At 35.8% G+C, this 21325-nt stretch overlaps 1 protein-coding gene across 3 annotated transcripts in view; it reads right to left on the reverse strand.

Annotated features, from left to right (window-relative positions):
• The window catches only part of BRIP1 (BRCA1 interacting DNA helicase 1), a 62695-nt gene that overhangs the window by 9144 nt on the left and 32226 nt on the right, over window positions 1-21325 (reverse strand). For all 3 annotated transcript variants that reach the window (XM_075771141.1, XM_075771142.1, XM_075771140.1), the window contains exons 15-16: window positions 11104-11263; window positions 10232-10353 (exon numbers count right to left, since the gene is read on the reverse strand). In XM_075771141.1, coding sequence (XP_075627256.1) covers window positions 10232-10353; window positions 11104-11263 — 282 coding nt within the window. The remainder of the gene's footprint in view (window positions 1-10231; window positions 10354-11103; window positions 11264-21325) is intronic.

Below are 21325 nucleotides of genomic sequence, written 5' to 3' on the forward strand. Positions count from 1 at the left end.
ATGTTACATATGTGAAAAAGCCAGTCTCTCCTGCTAGCAAATATCCTAAATGTGCAGTAAACCACAGGCTAGAAGGGATTAGTTAAAATGTCAAAAGACAGCCTTTTACTTTTACCTGTTCATCCTTAAAAATATACTCTTAGCTATCAGGCATGCTTTACAGACAAATAGCTTCAGCAAGCAGCAGCAGAAGGCCCATGGCAAGCTCTGCCATCTTGTAGCTGTCAGACAGATTAGTCTTTGATCTATCTGGGAGGTCATGGTCACATTCACATTAACTGAAGTCTAACAACGTTATACCTGCTAACCGCTCCTTCTTTTAATGCTTAATTAGTTCGACATCTTTCACTATGGAATATTAACTGAGAAATATCAACAAAAAATAAATGCCATGAACAGATTTATTTTTATGACTTGGAAAAATATTTTGAGATGGTTTCTGCTACAATTCTAAAGAATTTTCAAGTGTATTTTTCAATCAAAATTAGCAATACAAGTTTTTCTTCAATGACAACAACAACATTAAACATCATTCATTATATTAGATTTTAAGCGTTTGATAAACCACAAAAAAAGTTACCTGCGGTAACATTGCTTCACACAAAGAAACTCATGACTTATGCAGGATATGAGTGATATATAAGTGCATAAAGTAGATTTATATTGTGATGACCATGGACAATATCAGTTAGCTTATGACACAAAGCACAGAAGATTAGCTCTAAAAATTAGCACTTGTTTTTGAACCCCAAAATAACCTGCAAATTCAGATACAGAAATCTGCAACGTGCCCTTTAGCTACATGCCAGGCTGAACCAGATTTATTCAAAATTAACAAAAAGAGGGCTATATTTAACAGCAAGGTATACAATTAGCAATCTATGATGAGCTAATTGTTTCTACAGAAAAATCTATGGTTGGACAATAAAATTAAAGCCCATTTTCACCTTTATATTGAGATCTTTCTGTAAATATAAAGTTCTGTAAAAAGCTTCTCCTTGTTTTGTGGTCATAATTACAACTGAGATAAGGAAATCTGAAACACAATTTCTGTATATTTTAGATATCTTCAGCTAAATGTCTGCGTCATGCTAATTTACCTGTGATGAAGTTTTAAGGAGAAAGCATTTAACTTGCAAAGAATAAAAACCTACTGTGCTACACTACTAATTACTTTTTTTAAATGTTACTGCAGTAACACCAAGCAGATGATCCAGCAGACACTCTTTCAGAGTCATCTTATCTCAGTCAAAGAACAGGACCTTAGATCTAAAGAGTTAATAGCAAAGCCTAGCAGGACTGAAGAATGTGCATTTGGGGTACTTACCATTCATAATCAGAGTTCTGTAAACCTATTTATCAGAGCCAGTACCACAATATGAAGGTTGAATGGGCTAAGCCGCAGTATACAATTTATTTTGTGTGACTTAAATTGGCAAAATAAACTGTGTTTCATTTTACTTCATCTGGCAAAGTTTCGATATTTTTTTAAATGCATTACTCTATTTAACCAAATAGAGTGCTATACTTTGCTTTCTAAAAACAAACAAAAAATCTTAAGCTGTTACTAACAGTTACCAAGCCAGGCCTGTTCTTTGACAAGACATCACTTCACAAACATCTTCAACTGTCTCCTATTTTCCCTGGTAGATTAAGAATGATGTCCAGTTTGTAACCTGTGGGATTATACACTAGCTACCCAGAAGTCTAAAGACAAGACAGAAATTCATGAATACAATGACACTATTGTGAGCAGCTGAAGAGCACTCATCTAAACCTGCACTTCTCTCTACATCAGCACTTCGCAGTGTCGAGACAGCCCAGGTTAAAGAAAGAGACAACTGCTTAACGGAAAAAGGCAAATAAGCTTGGAACTGTGTCAATACATGCACACAAGTGTTAGTAGGTACATCTACACACATGTGTAAACTCACGCCCGGCACTCCCCAGCACTCTCCTCCATCTATTCTCCATGGAAATAAAAGTCAGAAAAAGGATATAAATGTTTTCTGGCATTCCACTGACTTGTTTCTCTGGTTTTATGAGAGGAAAAATAGTAATGAAAACAAAGACCATTGCTCGTATCATCCAAAACACTTTAAAAGACACCTTCATGTTTAACATCTACTAATTCCCCACCTCCTAAAAACAAACAAGCAAAAAATACCAGGTGGTCATTCCCTGCTTTCATCCCAAAAAAGAGACATAAAAATGGTTTTTAAGCAAATCTACCGTCCTAGAACTCTCATGTGTCCAGTTAGAGTCTCTATTCCACCTGAAATAGCAATAATTAGAATTCTTCAAGAACATACTTGCCATCTACTTTCCTCCTGACGAATGCCAAGTAATCATAAAAGTTTCTAAGTGAGGGAAAGTAAAAGACCTGAAAACCCATTTCTTTTCTTTTACATCTGAAAATCCTTAAATGGAAGTAGCATTAAATAGTGCAGCATTTAACTTTTCCCCCCTCACTTCAAAAGCAGTAACAAAGTCTGTGAGATCTGAGACTAAATAATGCATGTGTAAAGACCTGGGTGAGTCATAGAATATGCTTCAAACATCCTCACTCCTCAGTAGACCTACTAAAAGCTGTATCTAAACACAACATCTCAATTTATTAGCCTGCAGGAAAAAAGATATTATGGCAGGATGTTATCTTTAAATGCTGCAAGCATTCCAAGTGCAGTGTTAATACATATAAACCAGTATGAAATAAGTAAATGCTTATTAACTATAATTTATCAAACTAGATTCTGTATATGACAATAATTTATTAAGGTCATTCTAACCATCTTGTATACCTAAAGATGGTCACCAGACACATAAATATAACACTCTTCTGCTTTCACACACAAATATGGCATTTTTTAAAAAAACAACAAGAAAACCCCACAACTGTGAGCATGGTGATACCATATATGCTGTGAATAAGATATGGTCAGCTAGAGATGTGATCAATATTTTGGACTGCTCAATTGTCTTCAAGATGCTCTGTCACACAGCTCCATCCTGTAAGAGTCTCTTCAGCAGATTAATCACTGCAAGGCCGAACTCTGCACCTACTGCCGTCCAGCGGCTGCCCCTTACAGAGGATATCTGCTCAAATCAATAGTTCATGCATCAAAGCCACATAAGCTTAAAAATAGTTCAGGTGACCTTTTCTGCTTGAAAATTTCTATGTGTGCTTAAAAAATTGCCTTTCTTAGATAATACTGAATAAAATAAGGAAATAACATCTCTGCAGATCTAGATCTCAGACTAGCTATAACTTGCAGACTGTTGCACCCAAGCAGCTCACCTGAAAAGATAATGGGCATCCATGGGATTTAAACGTTTGTTGCCTGAATGAAGATACAATCAAAACTAGGAAAAGGTACTGAAACTGGAAAAAACCCCCATGAAGGTGGCAAGAAAGAAACTTTATACAGAAAAACACTGCTAGTTTGTTTTCCCCATAGCCCAAAAACTTAAATATGACTTCAAAAAGTAAAGCCAAATGATCCCACAGTAAAGTACTGTCTATTAAGTCTACTAACTGGCCAGTACTATCTTCTGGGGCAGAAAAACAGTACTACCACTTCATGCAAAGCCATATTTCTCTTATTTTGAATTCACAAGGTCTTTTATGACTAAATGCTTCCTCAGTATTCTCACTCTTAATCCCAGTGTTAGAGAGATGGGAAGCTTATGTAATGTTGTAACCGCTGAACACTTTTAGTATTGTCAACTACACCATGTGGCATCTCAGAGATCTGGAAGTTTTACGGTTTGACAAATCTTGTAGCACATTCACCCCAGGCCCATCTACTCATCTCAGTCTTGTAAGCTTTGAGGGACTGCGAACAAGTGACTTGATTAAAATCTAATGCAACCAAAACTCTCCTCTGAAGAGAAAATTCAATCCGTTTCCAGTGAAGCAGAAGTGAAAAAAATCAAACAGCTTCCCTTGAGGTACAACGCTGCTGCATACGCTCAGTGCCATTGCGTCTAAGGTGAAGTGGTAAGTGTCAGTCATCCTTACAAATCCCCAAGGTGATAGCTTCACTTTTAAAGCTTTCAACATACTTTGACAGTAAAGTAAAAACTTAAAGGTCAACACTACTTGCTAAGGACAAGATAAACACAAGAAAATCACTTTGAAATTTTTTATGGATCAGAAAAGTAAACTATTAAAGAAAAAGTTTTGATTTGCTGTATTATTTATCCAAAGGCTTAACTTCCAGATATATTCACAGATGACTTCGGTGATCTGTGCCAACATATTGACATTAGCCTTGCACCAGCAGAAGAGAAATGCCATCCACTAGTCCTACATGTTAAGTTGAACTTGAATGGTACCTTTCTTAACCTATGAAATACATCATTCCTGTAGCTTTTACAGCTACTCCCACAAATTAAGCCACTGCCACCCATATTTTTTTTCTTAATTAGCACAATTTCTGTTGGATGTAAGAAGAGTGTGGATGGCTTCAGCTTTTCGCAACCATTCTTATTTCTGGAAAAGTGGGAAGTGAAAGGCTTTTGAGATACATTACTGTTTCAAACTGATGTAAGAAATTACCACACCACCACATACTTAATGCATTGCTTGTTTTTCTTTTTGTAACACAGGTAGCTATACCACCTGACGTTTTCCTTTGGGGAGAAGGGGGAAAAAAAAGTGATGGAGATCTGCAATACCCAGCCAGTCATCTTGTTATGATGTGATTCCGCACACTGCATTACCCCTTAGTAAGCAGTATCACAGCAGATTGCAATAATTTACAGCACACTGCTGCAAGACAAGAACAATGCTGGCTGAATAATCTGAAAGCATGCTCTTTTTACAAAATTTAGAAGTATATTGTCTAGATAATTGTCATTTAACATCTAGAGGCTTGCTGCGTAACATTGTACATTTCAATGATGTAAGTATATTTCTTATTTATATCCTTGATTGTTTCAAAAAGCTACTTTGCGTATGAAGTGGGGCATGGAAGACAGACAAGTGTATATGCATATATATATATACACACACACACATAAACATATACACACATCGCACTTTGACCCTATTCAGTATTTCCCTCTAAGAGCATTCAATAAATAAATAACATACCATCATGTTTGGCTTTCCTGTGAAAGTTCCATAAATGTTTTTCTGCTCCCCAATTTATATTTCTAATTTTTTCCAAGTAATGGAATGAAGAAGAAAGCAAAAGTGGCTCAAGTTCAGACAGCCATTAAAATAGACAAACAAAATTGATCACTTTTTACAAATATTTTAATCATACTGATGTCAGGTCACCCGAAAATGATCACACATACAGTGACAGTCATTGCACTTGAGACAGATTTGACTGGGAAGTTGTGGGAAAGTTGCTCAGAAACATTCAGCCTGCTTAAAACAATCACATCAATAACAGAACAGTCAGTCTCATATCTTTAAAAAAATTCTTAACTTCACAGGAAATTTTCAAATTCTACTAAAGATAAACACAACAATGATCTTCCCATAAAATGTAATTTTCTGCATCAGTATGCCCATATTTTAAAACAATAATTTATTTTAGATAAGTGGAAATATTTTTCAAATGATTCAAAGCTATGATGGCATTCACATCATGGTATGATGTGGTATGTTCATGGTATGTTTCTCAACTCAGGTTAAGCATCTAAAATAACAACCATTTTCTTAGAAATTTTTCTTTTCCGAGAATATAGTATGCAAGAAATGACTTATTTCAGCAACCACTTATCTAGCCTAAGATTCTTTTGCCTTTCAATGAAGAAAAATCATATAGGCTTAAAAATTGCCATAAGGACTAGAAATTAACTTAAATATTCAGAAAAATGCCATTATTCTGAAGTGGAACAAATATCTCTAATTTGTTGAGCTCTTGAGAAAGGAGAAAGAAACTTCAGCCCTATAGCTGCAAACTCTTTGTATCATTAAGTTACGTATACCCCAGAAAATTGTAATTGAAATGATGTGTTCCATCATGTTTCCCAAATTATGTTGCTGGAAACAATAAAGAAAGTATTTGCCATCGTAGTTCATATTCACCCTATAGCAGCTATGGGAAATACTTCTCATTACTGGCAAAGTCAGCTCCAGTTCTCGAGTAATGTCACTGCACAGAAATCCTAGCCTTATCAAGTTTATTTTCCTTGCACATCTATTGATGTAAAAGGGTTTGACTGCATTTTCCTCTATGTTTTGGTAAAGTTCTCTTAGCTGTTACATGATTAAGTACACTCTTACTGTACTACGATCAAAAGCATCTGGAAAGGTGGAAGTGAAGAAATGCTCTCTGGGAAAGTTAGCTTAATGCTTGCACTTCAGAGTCGCCCATTATCAACATTTCATAGCGAGTTTCTTTATTTTCAGGTCCCCAAGGTAAGAACAGTAAATTATGACTTGAACTAAACAAGTCACACTTGGCTCCAAAATCAGATTTTCCTACCTCCAGTTTCAGGTCCCAGAGGTGGGCAGAGGAAATCCTGGTCACAGCCAAAGAAGTCATTTTTGGCTCTGAAATAAATTTTCCTCCTTTACTAGAGCCAAACCCTACCATTGAGAGTACCATAGCTTTAAGCAATACTTTAACATTTCTTTTATATATTTTGCTTTAGCAATCTGATTCTTCAGCAATACGAAACCATTTTCAATAACACAGAATTAGGGTTTTGGCCTCTCTTTCTTAAATCAGTATTGTTTATTAGCAAGTACGCTTCTGAGCCTTAAGAATGTCTTTCTCCCTAACACCGACAAAGTGTTTTAGACTCTTCTCTTTGTGAAAATGAGTGAACTTAAGATATCATGTGCCTAAAATTTTAAAGTGAAACTAAATGACACTCTTTAAAGGTTCTACAGAAAATAATGTAACTTATAAAAGCATACAGTTACTTAAGGAGACTAAATGCTTGCCATTTAATACCAGAAGTTGTGGCATATATTTAGCACAAACATATGGAGAAAATAAAATTGGATATTATACATTGCACTTGACAATGAGTTTCTTGCCCAAGTAAAGACTGATGTCTGGATCCAAAGTGCTACAATTCAAAATATATAACAGAAGTTAATGAATAGTATGTTAGCATCAGATAACATGTATATGGGATTACACATCTTTTTCTGTCACATTATTTATGCTCTCTAATATTACAGTTCACTGGCATTAGCATCAAGTTACAAATCATAAAATATATTTAGACAGCAGGTTGATCACAGACAAGTAATATTAGTGGAGATGAGCCAACATCAAACTGCCAACATAAAATATTGGTCTCCAAAGGTACAATTCTACAAACACTTAGATTGTGCACAGTCCTAGAAGTATTAAAGGGATTACTCACACAAGTAAAAGCTATGTGCAGGAGTAAGGGGTTATAGAATTGAGTCTTAAGAGGACTTTTGTTAACCCAAAAAGCAGACATGCAAGTGTATTTTCATGTAGAAGTGGAACACTTTTCAGTGATTTAAACCAATCCCAGCAGTATATCATTCATGGATATTCCAAGAGGATTGTTAATCACTTGCATTTCCTATTTTTAAAGGGATGTCATTATTAATTATCTTACCAGTTTCTTCATTGCTATGTAAAAGCATTGCTATGTAAAAGCAACAGATGTACCTGTGTTCACAGTTTTATGTCCACATAGGTCTAACCTGACTTGTGCCAATCTTCGCTAAAAACAGCCAGTTTTCCCTCAAAAATATAATTCCAATTCCTTTCCTGAGCTGAAATGCTGCTGAAAAGGACGCTTAATCTTCCAAATTTCTTTTGTATCTATGCATGCATTTCTACAAAGCCACTAATTAATCTTCTTCACTGAACAGAGTGACTATCCTTCACGCTATCCTCTCTCACTCAGCTGACAATCTGAGCTTAACTGCTAAAAGAAACGTGCATTAATCCAGAACTTTTTGGGGTATCTGATAAGCCTAAAGCCCTGGACAAAACAAAATGTTGCTCAATTTAAAGGGAAATACTGCTAGCTGGATATCACTTTGAATCTCAGTTCTTGAGCAAAAGACACGTTTACAATAAAAACACTTTCCCCTAGCATTATTCCAGGAGCATTGCCATGCACCAGACAGCTCCTCAAATCTGATGCTCAGAGACTGGTGCATGCCCTTCTCTCATCTAGAATTGATCACTGCAGTGCTTTGTGCATTACCATGTCTAAATATACACACTCAAACCTTCAGCTGCTTGCAATTTGGCAGCTAGTGTTTCTATCCCTACTTAAAAATTTAGAGGTTTTCTTCAGTCTAATTAAAAAAAATAGTTCAGCACAACACTGATTTTTTGGAATTTAGTTATCGGTAATGGGATGTACTGCCTGTGATTCTATTAATATTACATATCTGGCTGAACTGAAAGTAAAAATCAAATGCACTATTTTAATCTTAAGGAACATAATCCATTGTGAACATAATTTACCCTTGACACATTCTTTTCAATTTAAGTCTGTATCATTTAGGACACAAAAATATTGACTTTCTGGAAATCATTTGGAATAAATTGTAAGAGTTCCAGCCATACTACAGACCAAGTATTTCCAAAATATCATTTCAGTGCATGCTTCTAAAACAAAGCATTTCTAACTCTAGAGTGCTAAATATTCTTTGAATGTAAATGTTTTTATACTAAAGTACAGCGTATTATATTTTAGCAAGACAACAAAAAAAGTTACGGCTGAATAAATGCTTCAAGGAAGTTATGCAAACATTGAAAGAACATTGCACTAGGCAGCCACCACTAACATAACCTTACTAGTCCTTATAGGATGTGGGTTTTTTTTCACCAAGGCTGTAATTAGGCACATGCTGTAGACAACAAAGAAGTCTTTGGTTGTTCACTTAAGCTCCGAACACATCTCTCAAACCAAAGCTGAGTCAGTTCAGGCTTTCCAGTGCAAACCCATGATTTTCTTGTTTGATTTGGCATTACTAATAACCAGAATCCAGCTGTTCCTGGTATTTATTTATTCTGTGATACTTCGCTTTGTTTCTTAGCTTCACAAAATAGTCCCAAAAAAGCTCTAAAAAGTACACATAAGATAAAGCTGTGATGGTGGCTATTATTGCTGAAAGAAGCGTGCCAGCAACCAGGTGACTACCTAAGTGGCATGCACAGACCACTAAAAAAATAAGTGGTCTTTCTAACTAGTCACTAATAAATGTTCTTTTTCAGTAAGTAGAAAGAAAGTATAGAAAAACATTTTTCCATAGTCATCGGCTTTCTTTTCCTTCAAGAATGCCTGGCTTCAACCATGAAGTGCCTGTTCGAATGGAACATCATCTATCCATTAGACAAGTCCTGTTGAAGTTGGAAGGAAGGAAGTACTGATGTGGGTAATCACACAGCAGTGCAAGCAACAGGATGCTACTTTGGCCACCTGCTGAAAAATACAAATAGTCTCCAATTTCTTTAGTTGGAGGCACTTCAGAATACTATCTTTAGAAGGCAGTTAGAAGTTTTTGCCTAAAGTTAGATGAAGCTTGAATTATCAAAAAAGTAAGGTCCTCAGTATCCAGGATGAGGTTCTGTTACGTCATATTTTCATACCTCAAAATTTCAAGCTAATAAAGCAGCATTAACTTGGAAAAAGTTTACAATTCCACTCTCAGTTAGAGTGGAAAGCGTCATACACAGTTACACTGAAGAAGGCAACAGGGATTAGAAAGGCAACATGCAACAGTGAATGATCTAGCATGTGAAATACATTCCTTCATTATATTACTATTTACACTACAGCTAGCTTTATCTTGCTACCCATTTTCTGAAAGATTTTTTTTATCAATATGAATGCTTTATTTAAAATAGTATTTTTCTAGCGTTTATCCTAGACTTTCACAACCAAATGCCCTGTCACAGTAAGTAACTTCATTTCTATACAAATGACATAAGTTTTGGTTTATGAAGACAGGCAAGTGAAGACTGAAACATGTACTGTTGCTTGGCAAAATATGAAGTTAATGATCATTTTAGCAATGCGATAGTCTTCCTTAGCAATGTCAAACAAAAATTTACAACACGTCTAGCATGACATACATTTATTTAGAAAGTCAAATGAGCCCACAAGACACACTACACTGTTCCTTCTTCTACCTGGGTAGAAGGTAACTCAAATGAGATTAAGGGGAGTCCAAGAATAAACATTTAGAAAAAAAATATTTGTGCATATCTGGTGTTTTAAACATGACACAAAACTAAAGTACAACTCTTTCTCTTCCTACCTGAAGGTCTTTCACATTTGGAAACGGAATACCTATGGTTATAACCGCACGGGCGTTCTCATCACAGAAATCCAAGCCTTCACTAACTTTTCCTCTGCATACAGCAATAAGGAGTGCTCCATCTTGAACAAGCCAGAGAGGAATATACAAGTCATTCCCAGTGATAAACTGAGGATCAGAAGAAAGCTTCACCCACATCTTTTTAAAAGTTAAACATAATATAGTATAAAGCACTGTGTACCAATCTGGAAAAGGTGAGCGCATAAAAAACTACTTTGTTAGAGGGATAAGCTTAACTTCACTTTCATCAATAACATTGTGATTTTGAATATCAGCTAGCAAGATAATTTTGCACCATACGATATAGTGGTACCTAATTACGCAAGAACCACATGTATGTATTACAAAATTTTAAATCTTAAATTTTGCACTCCAAAAAAATCATGTTATTTATTTTTTGACAAACTATCACTCTTTATTCTCTGTACCAATACTTAAGTATTTTGAGAAGAAATCCTATAGTGGCTGTAATATAAGATGGTAAATCACAATTATGCAATGTACTAGAAGTCTGATTCTTCGAGAAGCCACTCTGTGCCCTGCTGGACACGTGACTGCACATCTTTACACAGCTCACTGCCTTTGGAATATCATTATTGGGATTACGCTTGTGCTTCCCTATATCCTCATGCAACAATACAAATAGCAGTTAATCTTCCTCATTTATCACAATAACTTGATAAGCTGAGGTTAATTTAACTGTTTATCTACATCTTATTCTAATTGTTAAGCACTTTAAGAATTCCCCCCCCCCTTTTTTTTTTAAACTTGAAGAGTCTTTATCAATTATTTCATATGACTGAAGAATGTACCTTTTTCTCCTTTACATTTTATTGCATCATAGTATATTCTCAGCAGTTCATCAAAGTCACTCTTTGCCCCTCCTTGAGGCTCTGCAATGACTGTCTTAACCAGCTCCAGGTTTCTCCATAAGCCGGTATGCATCCATCGATCTTTTAATTTGTCCAACAGCTGTAAACAAGCAGAAAAATCCAGAAGAGCTGTAATGAAAGATCAATCACTTGAACCATTCAAATAAAGCACACAAAGACACTTACTTTAGTGAAATCATTCAGTTTTTGTATTTATGACAAGTTTCCCTACCATACATGGTTCCACAGCTATGCAACACTTTGTAAACGTGATGGCTATTTATAAACAGTGCAGATTTTCAAGTTATCAAAGCAAAACTCTCTAAATCTATGAGAGTGGTCACTAAAGAGCACCTTTTGGTATTCTCAAAGCAAGAGGAATGTCATTCAAAGAAAAATGGAAATTACCTGGTTTTTGGATTACCAAACAAGAGATTCAAAAGTAAGACTGGAAGCAAACTCTAAATTAATTTGAAACAAGCCTTTATATCTTAAATTCCCACAATATTTCAATATTTTAAAATTTACATAGATAAGTTGGGGGAGGAGGTATTGATGTAGGACGTATGAACAGCCTCCCTCTGCTTCTTGAAGGGCCTGTCAGCTTTGTTAGAGCTACCAGATTCTGAACTGTGCACATTTTACTCCAAATCAGTACATGTTCAAATCTTGCAAGCAAATAAGCTTGTTCCACATTTAGTGCAAATGCAATGAAAATATGTATTCCATTACAAAAACCAAAGTCTAAAATTACCACAGAAACTGAAGTCAGATGGGTGGGGGTCATTTAGTAGTTAACAGTCATCGCATGCCCTTTTTTCATCAATTTCTAGACAGAATTTTATCAAGACAAGGAGCAAAAAAGTCACTCCTTCAACCTGTTTGTTTGATGGTGCACAGCACTGCTCTCAAGACAAGAGCAAGGCAACCAACACATTTTAGAATGAACCAAGTAGATCTCGTTCCACGGACAGAAGTAAATACTTTATTTGACTCCTTTTACTGTTCAGTGATGATTAGCATGTCACTAACTATTGTGCAGTTGCGTTACTGAGCTTTGTATGTACAGAGATTTTAAATTCACAGGTTCTGTAAGAAAGGTTATGCTCTTAATTTGTCTGTACTTCCCTCAGCTGCACTCACTGAAGATTTCTCCGTATTTTGCTTCAGGCTATATAAACTGCTCCATCTGGAACCTGCACTTGCCCCAGTTCACTGCTCAAAAAGCCACAGCATCCCATAACTCCAACCCACTTGCCTTTCTCATGCACTCCAGCCAAGATCTCAGGATCTTGAATGGTTAGATTGTTACAAAACTGATCTGTCCTATGTCCAAACACACAGTTTAAGAAGTATTGCGAGGCAGAATCGATGGTAATTAATTGTTGTCACATTTTTGTTTACAGGGAAAATGCTTGCAAATTTATAGGAAACTGTTTACAAGAACCCTTGTATATTCCATGTTCTCAACATTAAAGATCTGAACTTGTTCTCTGACATTAAGTATCTGGATTGGTTCCTTTTGAGGGGATAAATACGATGTTATCCTTGTATTTTCACTAGCTGTGTTCAAGCCTCTATTCAAGGAATTACACTTCCTTTCTACTGACATGAGACGATTCTCAAGCAAGCACAGAAAGACTAAGTGATGAACAGTAGGAACAGTTTCCTACACACACAGATGTTACTGTAGAATAAATCATCTCTTCTAAATGTGTTTGTCCCACTGTTTGTCCTCTTCTCTACCAGCTCTGTCACTTCCTGGCAGCATCCTCTCTGTAACCTCTTTCTATAAAAAAAAGGTTGTAATATTGTGACCGAGCAATGACTGTCCATCTTGCCATCCACAGCCTGCCACTATGCCTTCAGTTCTTGGATATGATTTGGAGATAATTCTAGTAAAGAAAAGAATCAAAGAAATTCTGCCTCTAAGTACGTCCATTTGGGATCTGTCAGAGCTGCCAGTGACTGTGATATTATGAGCTTTCCAGATTTCATTCTTCCTTCTGTGAAACTAATGTCTGCCTGGGCATCCACTTAGCAATCTATACTAAATTCACTTCTAGCACTGCCTGCTGTTTACCATGCGTGACAAAAGGAGCCCAGTAAGATAATATAGACAGGCTATATTTGGGTATAACTGAATTTGACATTTACATACATAAAACTATCCATGCTTTGACTTCTAAGCATCACTTGCCCCTGACTTTCTCCTCCTCCTATCAGCCCAGCTACTGAAATCAACTGACATTTTTCACAAACACATCCTTACGAGGTGTTCTTAGCAGAAAAATTGTTTCTTAAGAGAACCAAAGTCTGTTGGTAGTCTCAGAAAGGGCAAGATTCCTTACAAAAATTACTTAATCCCTCCATTCCACTGCTATTGGAGTGTATAAGAAGTATAATTTATATTCACAGTTGGAAAGATGGCAGTAGAAAATCTTCCTCCAAACTCTTAAAAAAACATCTTTTCTCTTTTGTGGCTTACCCAACCCCTCCAGGTAAGTATTTATTAGACCATAATAGGTTCAGGCTTCTTGTTTAATTGACAGCAACCATCACAACAGAAAATCTACAATTTTTGATGGAAATGTGTGACTTATTCATTAAAATCTTTGGCAAGAATGGAACAATTCATTTAATTCACACAAAAGCTCTTACCTCTTCCATTTAACAGAGTTTGCTCTGGAAACTTTCTTGTACACAGGAAAATGTGCACACACACAAACCCCATGCTATAGACACAGACACTGAAATGACGAGAATTATGGACATGACTGAATACAAATAAATAAAATATAGAACACATACATGTCTCATAAGAGCTAGGAATTAAGTGCAGGTTTCTCATGAAAAAATATTTCACTTTGGGTTGAAACAGTGCAAATGGGAGCAAGATATAATGCCAGGAATCACAGAAGGCAACCATTAATGCCCACAGTCAGTCACTTTTTCTACCCAAGGGAATAATAGTTCCTGCAGTGGAAGGCAGTCTGTGTATATTTTATTAAATCCCGTAAAAATGGATTCTCAAATGGTTTATTAACAAATGGTCTTCCTGCAGGAGAGCAGAAAATCTTGTTAGAAAGAATCTGTCATCTTCCCATGCACTGAAGGATGTTTACTTTGATAGCTTTTTCTTTTTTTTTTTCTCCTTTCTGCAATTTAAAGACACCTATAAGCTATGATCCATAGAAACGATGAGATCAGATTTAGATTCTCCATTCGTCTTTGTCAGCATGCCTCTTTTTAGGCAGCTTTTGAAGCACTCTAAGTTTGGGGATGGGGAAAACCATTTTCTCAACATCTCTTGCCATTATGTGGCACTCCTAGGCAAAACCCTCTCATCTTGTGTCCACGAAGGAAAAGCTTTGCCCCTTTCCATTTGCCGTTTTGTTTTATACAGTGCCAAAAATTGCATTAGGGGTTTCCCATGTCGTGAAGCAAGACCAAAGATTTGTTTAATGTATTTTACCCTAAGGCAAGTTCCTTGTAATTTCCAGCATCTTAACAAAGTTGAAAAGTTAACTTGCAGCAATCAAGTTCCTGGGGATGCACTATTTTTGCAGTATTCGTTACCTCCTGACAGTGATTTCTGAAGTAGCAATTACCCAAGATGAGGGAGGTTCTAACAGAAAACACTGTAACATGATGAGTTACTTATTCTGGTTTACAGTTCCCTAGCTCTTCTCCTGCTACAAGCACCTGCTACTAAATTTCTTTACATAGAATATTCCTTAAATATTTTAGCATTGATATATGTAATGAATGGATTGCACCTTGCCAGCAGAATAAAAAAGGCATCCCAGGAATAATCACTCCATCAAAAAGTGCTTGGGCAAGCAACAGAACACTTAAAAATATGAAAGGATGTTCAAAAGCAGTACAGGACAAAAAGGATAATGACCTAAGCAGCACCTGACAGCAGAGTAAAATAACTCTGGCTTTATTGGCTAGTTTAACAACTATTAATTATTTAATAATAACTATCAGTTACAATTGTATTGTATATTCTGTATGCGCTGTCTTGTTATCCATACATTTATATAATAACTGAAGAAAATGTATTTCAAGGTGCACAAAAATTACACAAATATCTTGTCTGCCATTACACACTAAAAAGACCACTTCTCCAAATTTTGGTATTTTTTCATCTTGTTTCTATGTAATTTTTTTTTTAATGATATGAAGTTCCACTTTTCATTGTTATTCAGATATGAAGGGTAGCTGGGGGGGAGAAAGGAAACAGCCATTAGGTTTTTCTTAATAAAAATCACAGTATTGGCACCACTGTTAGTGCAAAAAGTCAGAGATTCCCAAGGGACTAACATTGATCTAAAAGCCTTTTCCCATGTAGAGCTCTTCATGTGTTTGCTACCAGAATTTTCTTTTTGAATAAGCACTGCTTCAAATCAAAGTGTGTCTCCAGTGGTCTGGAAACGTGTTTGAAGGGTCAAATAGAAGTTCTACACGCAGTCAGCACAAAACTTCAGAAATGGAAAACAGACAGCTACTGCCAACCCAGAGGCTGAGCAACAGGACTTACTCTACTAGGCTCCATTTTGGTAGAACGAAGAGGGCTAAGCTATGCTTGAGACTAATAGGGCAGTCGCTTGCACAAAACAGGGTTATCAGCCAATCCACCAACACATAAAAGTGACACACAAAGACATACAGCGCTGCTATAATGACGTACTCTGATATCACCTTTTGAGTGCAGTTCATTAATGCACGTTCTACATACACTAAAATTCTATATTTACATGAAATGCAGTGAGGACAATATGTAGTGTTAGTTTTAGAAGCAGCTAAAATCTCATAACAAACATTTTCCCTTTAATTTCAAGGCTGAGTTATGTGGTAGTATGGTGGTTTTTTTAAACAAAAAAACCCGTAATACAGACATATGCATCTTAAGATCATTGCCAGCTACGGTTTGTAAAACCTGAAGTTTCTTGAGAAACACCAAATGGAAAAGACTGTCCTGGGCCGTTCCCTGCTGAACACCTACAACAGATTATAGGAAGTATTTCCAAAGGGAATCTAGACTAAACTAGAACACTACGGACATGTAGATTAGGGACTTCAAACACGGAATAAAGGGATCTCCAAAGTTCCAGCAGATGGAGAAGAATATACTTTTAAATTTACAAAACTGAAGTACGTTGTGTTATTTTCCTAGCACAGAGACTAGGCAAATTACAGAGATTATCTGATTAAACAGTTTCTCTTTCTATATAACTTTGAAACTGTCCTACAGATTTATTCTTTTTTTAACTTTGCAATACCAAAAACATTCTAAGAAGCTGTAGATGTAGGCACATCCAGCTGCACCTCTCTCTGCATACAGGATGAACAACTGTTTCAGCAACCATAATTAGATTCAGAGAGAGACAAGAGAACCTGTTGAACTGAATTGTGCTCTTCTAATCCTTTCACAATCTTACATTGTGAAAACAGCCATAAATTCCCCCCTGTACACAAAATCAACCACAAAGTAAAGAAAATGTATCCAAAGGAAATTCCAATTGCCTAGAAATCTAGCTAGGATGAGGCAACAGAACTAAAACCTATTCATTTAAATAGAAAAAGAAAACTTTTTCCAACACAGGGTGCTCTAATTTTTACACTAGTGCTTCTTCCACTCTCACCCAAGTCATACTTAAACTTATTAAAATGAAACAGGTATCCCTGCGTATTTTAAACATACACTAATAAGGTCTTATACCTTTCCAAAGTATGCAACACTTCATGTCTTACCAGCATTTCGATTTCAATAACACATTATAAGAGAACAAATACATCACAAAATAGACCATGGGAGATGCAAATCTGCAGTTGATGGATATTGTGATTCAGTAACCAAAAAAAGCTAACTGATTTAGAGACAATACTCTAAACATCTAACAATAAAACTTGATAGTATTAAGTCATTTTTGCTCTTTGCAAAATTTTAATTAAAGTTTAATTAACTTTTAATTTTAAATTTTAATTAAAATTTTTTCATCTATCATTAAGAATGTGCATGAACCAAAGTCTCTTAAAAACATACGATTTAAGACAGACCTCACCAGCAGTGTGCCTAACATTTTAAATAGCTTTTCTTTAACTTTTATATTAGATGTAAATATAATTTATACCTTCTTCAGTAACAGAAGACATTAATTTCTATATCTTTCCTCTCCTCCTCTTCCACTGATCTCATAAACTCTGTTTTGCTTCAAGACAGCGAGTAACTCAGTCCTTCAGTGAGTGCTTTTATCTCATCTAAGCAACAGGAGGCGGCAGTGGAGCGGAGGAGGCAGACGAGTGCAGATACCAAATTTATACATTGAGCTTTATCAAATGTTTTTGTTTCAATGCAGTGCTTGTATCTTGACAGAAAAATAACAGGTGTCAACTCCAAACAAATAAGAGGCCTCTTTTTTTCTTCTGCATTTTTTTTTCTGAAAATCCTTACATTCAGAGAGAACGTCAAGAAGAAATGCAGTTATCTTACTACAGAATGTTCCCCACTATTTGGACTGTCTGCAAAAAAAATAGTACAGGTTGCTTTATGTATCACAGGACAACTCAACTTGCATCTGCATCAGCTGCCTCCTCTTCCCCTTTCAGTAAAAAAAAATTAAAAAAAAAATCTATACACTCTGACAGATCCTTCTGCAAATTTAAGCTATTACGATGGAGGACATCATATTTTCCACTAAAGTAATCCTCTGATGATCTCAAGGCACAGATGTTTTTATAATGTATCTAATTCCATAGGTATTGCATTACCTTTAACAAGCTTCCAGGATGATGCAGTTTGCTGAGTCAGCTGGTTAGCTACAGCTGTAACTTTTTGTTCAAACCACTCTCCCCTGGTCTCAAAGCTCTAGTCTGTTCAGCATGGTGGTTAATTACCTGGGTGAATGTTCTACTTCTATTATGAAAGAATGAAACTGTCTCTATATTAGTGATAATCCCAAAATATATTCAGTCATTAAATAAATGCATTTAGTACATTGCTTAAACACTAGTGGCCTTAAGTTCATGTTATTTCAAAGTAACCCTGGAGAATGTATCTGGCCAGACTCCACCTACTTTTTTCACAACTCTTACATACTGGTATTACAAGCTCATATTAAACTACTTATTCAAGACATAAGATGTTTTGGAAAAATACAGAATTAGCAAAAGTTGTTTGACAGTTCTCTGAACTAAAAGGGTTGCCAAGCCTCTGCACTAAATGACCCGGAATGCTGTAGGTATCTGACCTCCAGGACTATTGGAACTCTTCAATTTGGGGGAAACAGCAGATTACAAAGCCAATGTGGTGGCATGGGATCAGCAACTAATTCCATTTCCACCTTTAGTTTAAACAACAAAACAAACCAAAACCAACCAAAAAATGCCAACCAAAAAACCAACAAAAAAGTCCTTTGAGGTTAAAAGCGAACACAAAGGAAACAGTAGAAGGAAGAAAGTAAACAGAGTAATGAAAAGGGAATAAAAGACTGAAGGGACAACAGATAACTGCCTGGAAGGATTTGTGTGAAAAGAAAAAGCTGAGTTTCCCTCAAAAAAACAGGAGGGAAAATATTTGGGCCAACTAACCAATAAAATCTAATGTCCATTATTCAAAACTTTATTATAAATTTGGAAATACCACTCCAGAACTATTAAAAATAGTACTATAAAAAGCACAATGTCCCTTAATAAAAGGTCACATGTATGAAAAGAAAGCAATGAAACCCAAGAACATTTATCAGTATCACCAAAAATATTGTATGTATTTCAAAAGAACTGAAAGAATATGCACCTTTTAGCCACAAGTAATTTACCAAATTGGCAGAGCTAATTTACATTTCATCTTTTTTCCTTCTTAATCAACCTGTACACTTCTTCAATGATGATTTTATTCTTAATCACATTCCTCACCAGAAAAGAAAAAACCTCACTTTTGCTTGACACCCAGACATTTGCGCTGCACTAGGCTGGGACTATTCCAGCCAAGAATAACTTAGTCCATTGAATTATTTAAGCAGTTGTTCGCACTCAATTAGATTTTCACGAAAGGTTAAGGAACAGACTGATTCACAGAAACCTCTTCATGTTCATGGGAGGTATCTAACATAATAGAAGGAGGTATTTAAAATTCATTCTTTTGAATAAGTAAGCTGATACAAAATACTAATGTATCTATTCACACACAAAAAAAAGTATTTTAAGCTTTAAATTCCATTTTCTCAAATTCTAACATATTTCATTTAAAGAGAACATGAAAATACCCATGCCCAAAATATTTCATTTGTGATGTAACATCTACTTTCAAAATAGAATGTTAATTCCCCACCGTTAATGGGAATCTGGAGAAAAATGCCAAACGCCCATATAAATACATACGCACAGGTAATCTTTTCTTTATGTGCCAAAAATAAACTGATTTAAAGCAGCATTTTAATGGAAACAGGCCACACAAAGATGCTATTCTTATCGAGGAGAGGCTATGCCTCCTTTCTACTGCACATTTCCCCAACTATTTATTATCATCATGGGGCTATGACCAGCGATGCAAAGAAGTGTTCTTTTGAACCAGACTTGCTTTACAGAGTACTAACTCCAGATCAATTTCTGTCTGATTTCCTTTCCCAAAGTGTTACAGAGCCTCTGTAATGAAACATTCCATAATTGCAAAACAGAAAAAATATATATAAAAAAATTATTAAACATTTTTTCTGCTGTCAGGAAAAAGAAAGCATTCTGTGGTAAAGCCAATAATTAAAAAAATACAGGGAACATAATACGTTCAGACTTTGATTTCTTTGTTTTAAGGAATATGAAGACTAGGCAACACAGAGGAATTATACTGTGGTAGAAAAGTCCTGAAATAAAAGTAGACATTGTGAAGGAATGAGACCAGAATGTATGCTCATCTAAGTGTAACTTCCAGAGGAAAACACACATTCCTCACTTTTTTTCAGAACCTCTCTTTTTCAGCTGATGAGGAAGATTTTCTAATGTGTATTTAATTGCTAATCCTTGCCATCTGTTACAGCAAAAATCAAATCAAGTGCATAAAATAAGAGCACATATCTTTTAAGCAAAAGTAGTTAAAAGGAAAGTGATTTTAAAAACTTAAGCTTGCACGGATAGTCATGATTCCAAAAATAAACCAAAATTGCTGAAGTTGATCAATGCTCAGCAGGTTATCTTCTCTAAGAAAAGTTACATTTTGTTGGAAAGCCTTCAACAGTCCAGAGGTAGAATGCAGAAAGCTGCGAAGGGACCTCAACCTGAGTCACACATTTATTCTGACATTTATGTTATGACGAAAAATCATACAGCCTTTTAATTTTCCTAACAGGTGGTCTATATCATGGAGTCTTTCCTCAACACGTCCCAGGAGAAAGTTGCCCTCAAGTGGCAAGCTGTATCACTACTACATGTGCTATTTCAAGAGACTTTTCACTTAGATCTCTCTTATCATTTCTTCATAACAGAAAATCATCTTGAAGAATAAAACTTTAAAAACGTGTGTCAGTGATTTTCAAGAACTTGTGTGGAAAAATGTCTTTTTAAGTTTAGAAATACAGTACTTACTTTGTCAAGGAAAATTTTAGACAAATATGAAAGAAAAACAAACATTTAGGACCAAGACTCATGTGCTGAGATACCTACATATGCTAGGAAATGTGGGGTAAAATCTGTACTAGCCTGCACAGGCTTGACAGACACATAGTGGAGGAAAAAAAAGAAGAAAAAAAAATAGATAAAAGCTACTGTGCAACTCAACTACATAATTAAACTAAACCCTGAACATGGTGAAAAACTCTGTATTATGAACAAGAGTCTGATCACCATGTGCACACTCCAGCACAATAAAAGGTGAATAATTCATAATCATTTTGGAAGAAAAAGTATGCATCACTCAACTTCGGGGAAACACAGGGGATTTCACTGGTATGATTTTTCTTTAGGGACAATGACAAAGTGCCGCTCACCAGCAGGAAACTGAAGCACTGAACTGTGTTCCATGTGCCATAAATCAACACTGCAGCCTACAGGATGTCTCTCTGGTACCAACATACCATCAATTTTTCAATAACCTCCTTAAATAATGGAATATGTGAACGGCGACAACAGTAATGAAAAATGAAATGTTTTGCACGCCAAAGACTCT

Source organism: Balearica regulorum, chromosome 19, assembly GCF_011004875.1.
Source record: "Balearica regulorum gibbericeps isolate bBalReg1 chromosome 19, bBalReg1.pri, whole genome shotgun sequence".
NCBI lineage: Eukaryota > Metazoa > Chordata > Aves > Gruiformes > Gruidae > Balearica > Balearica regulorum.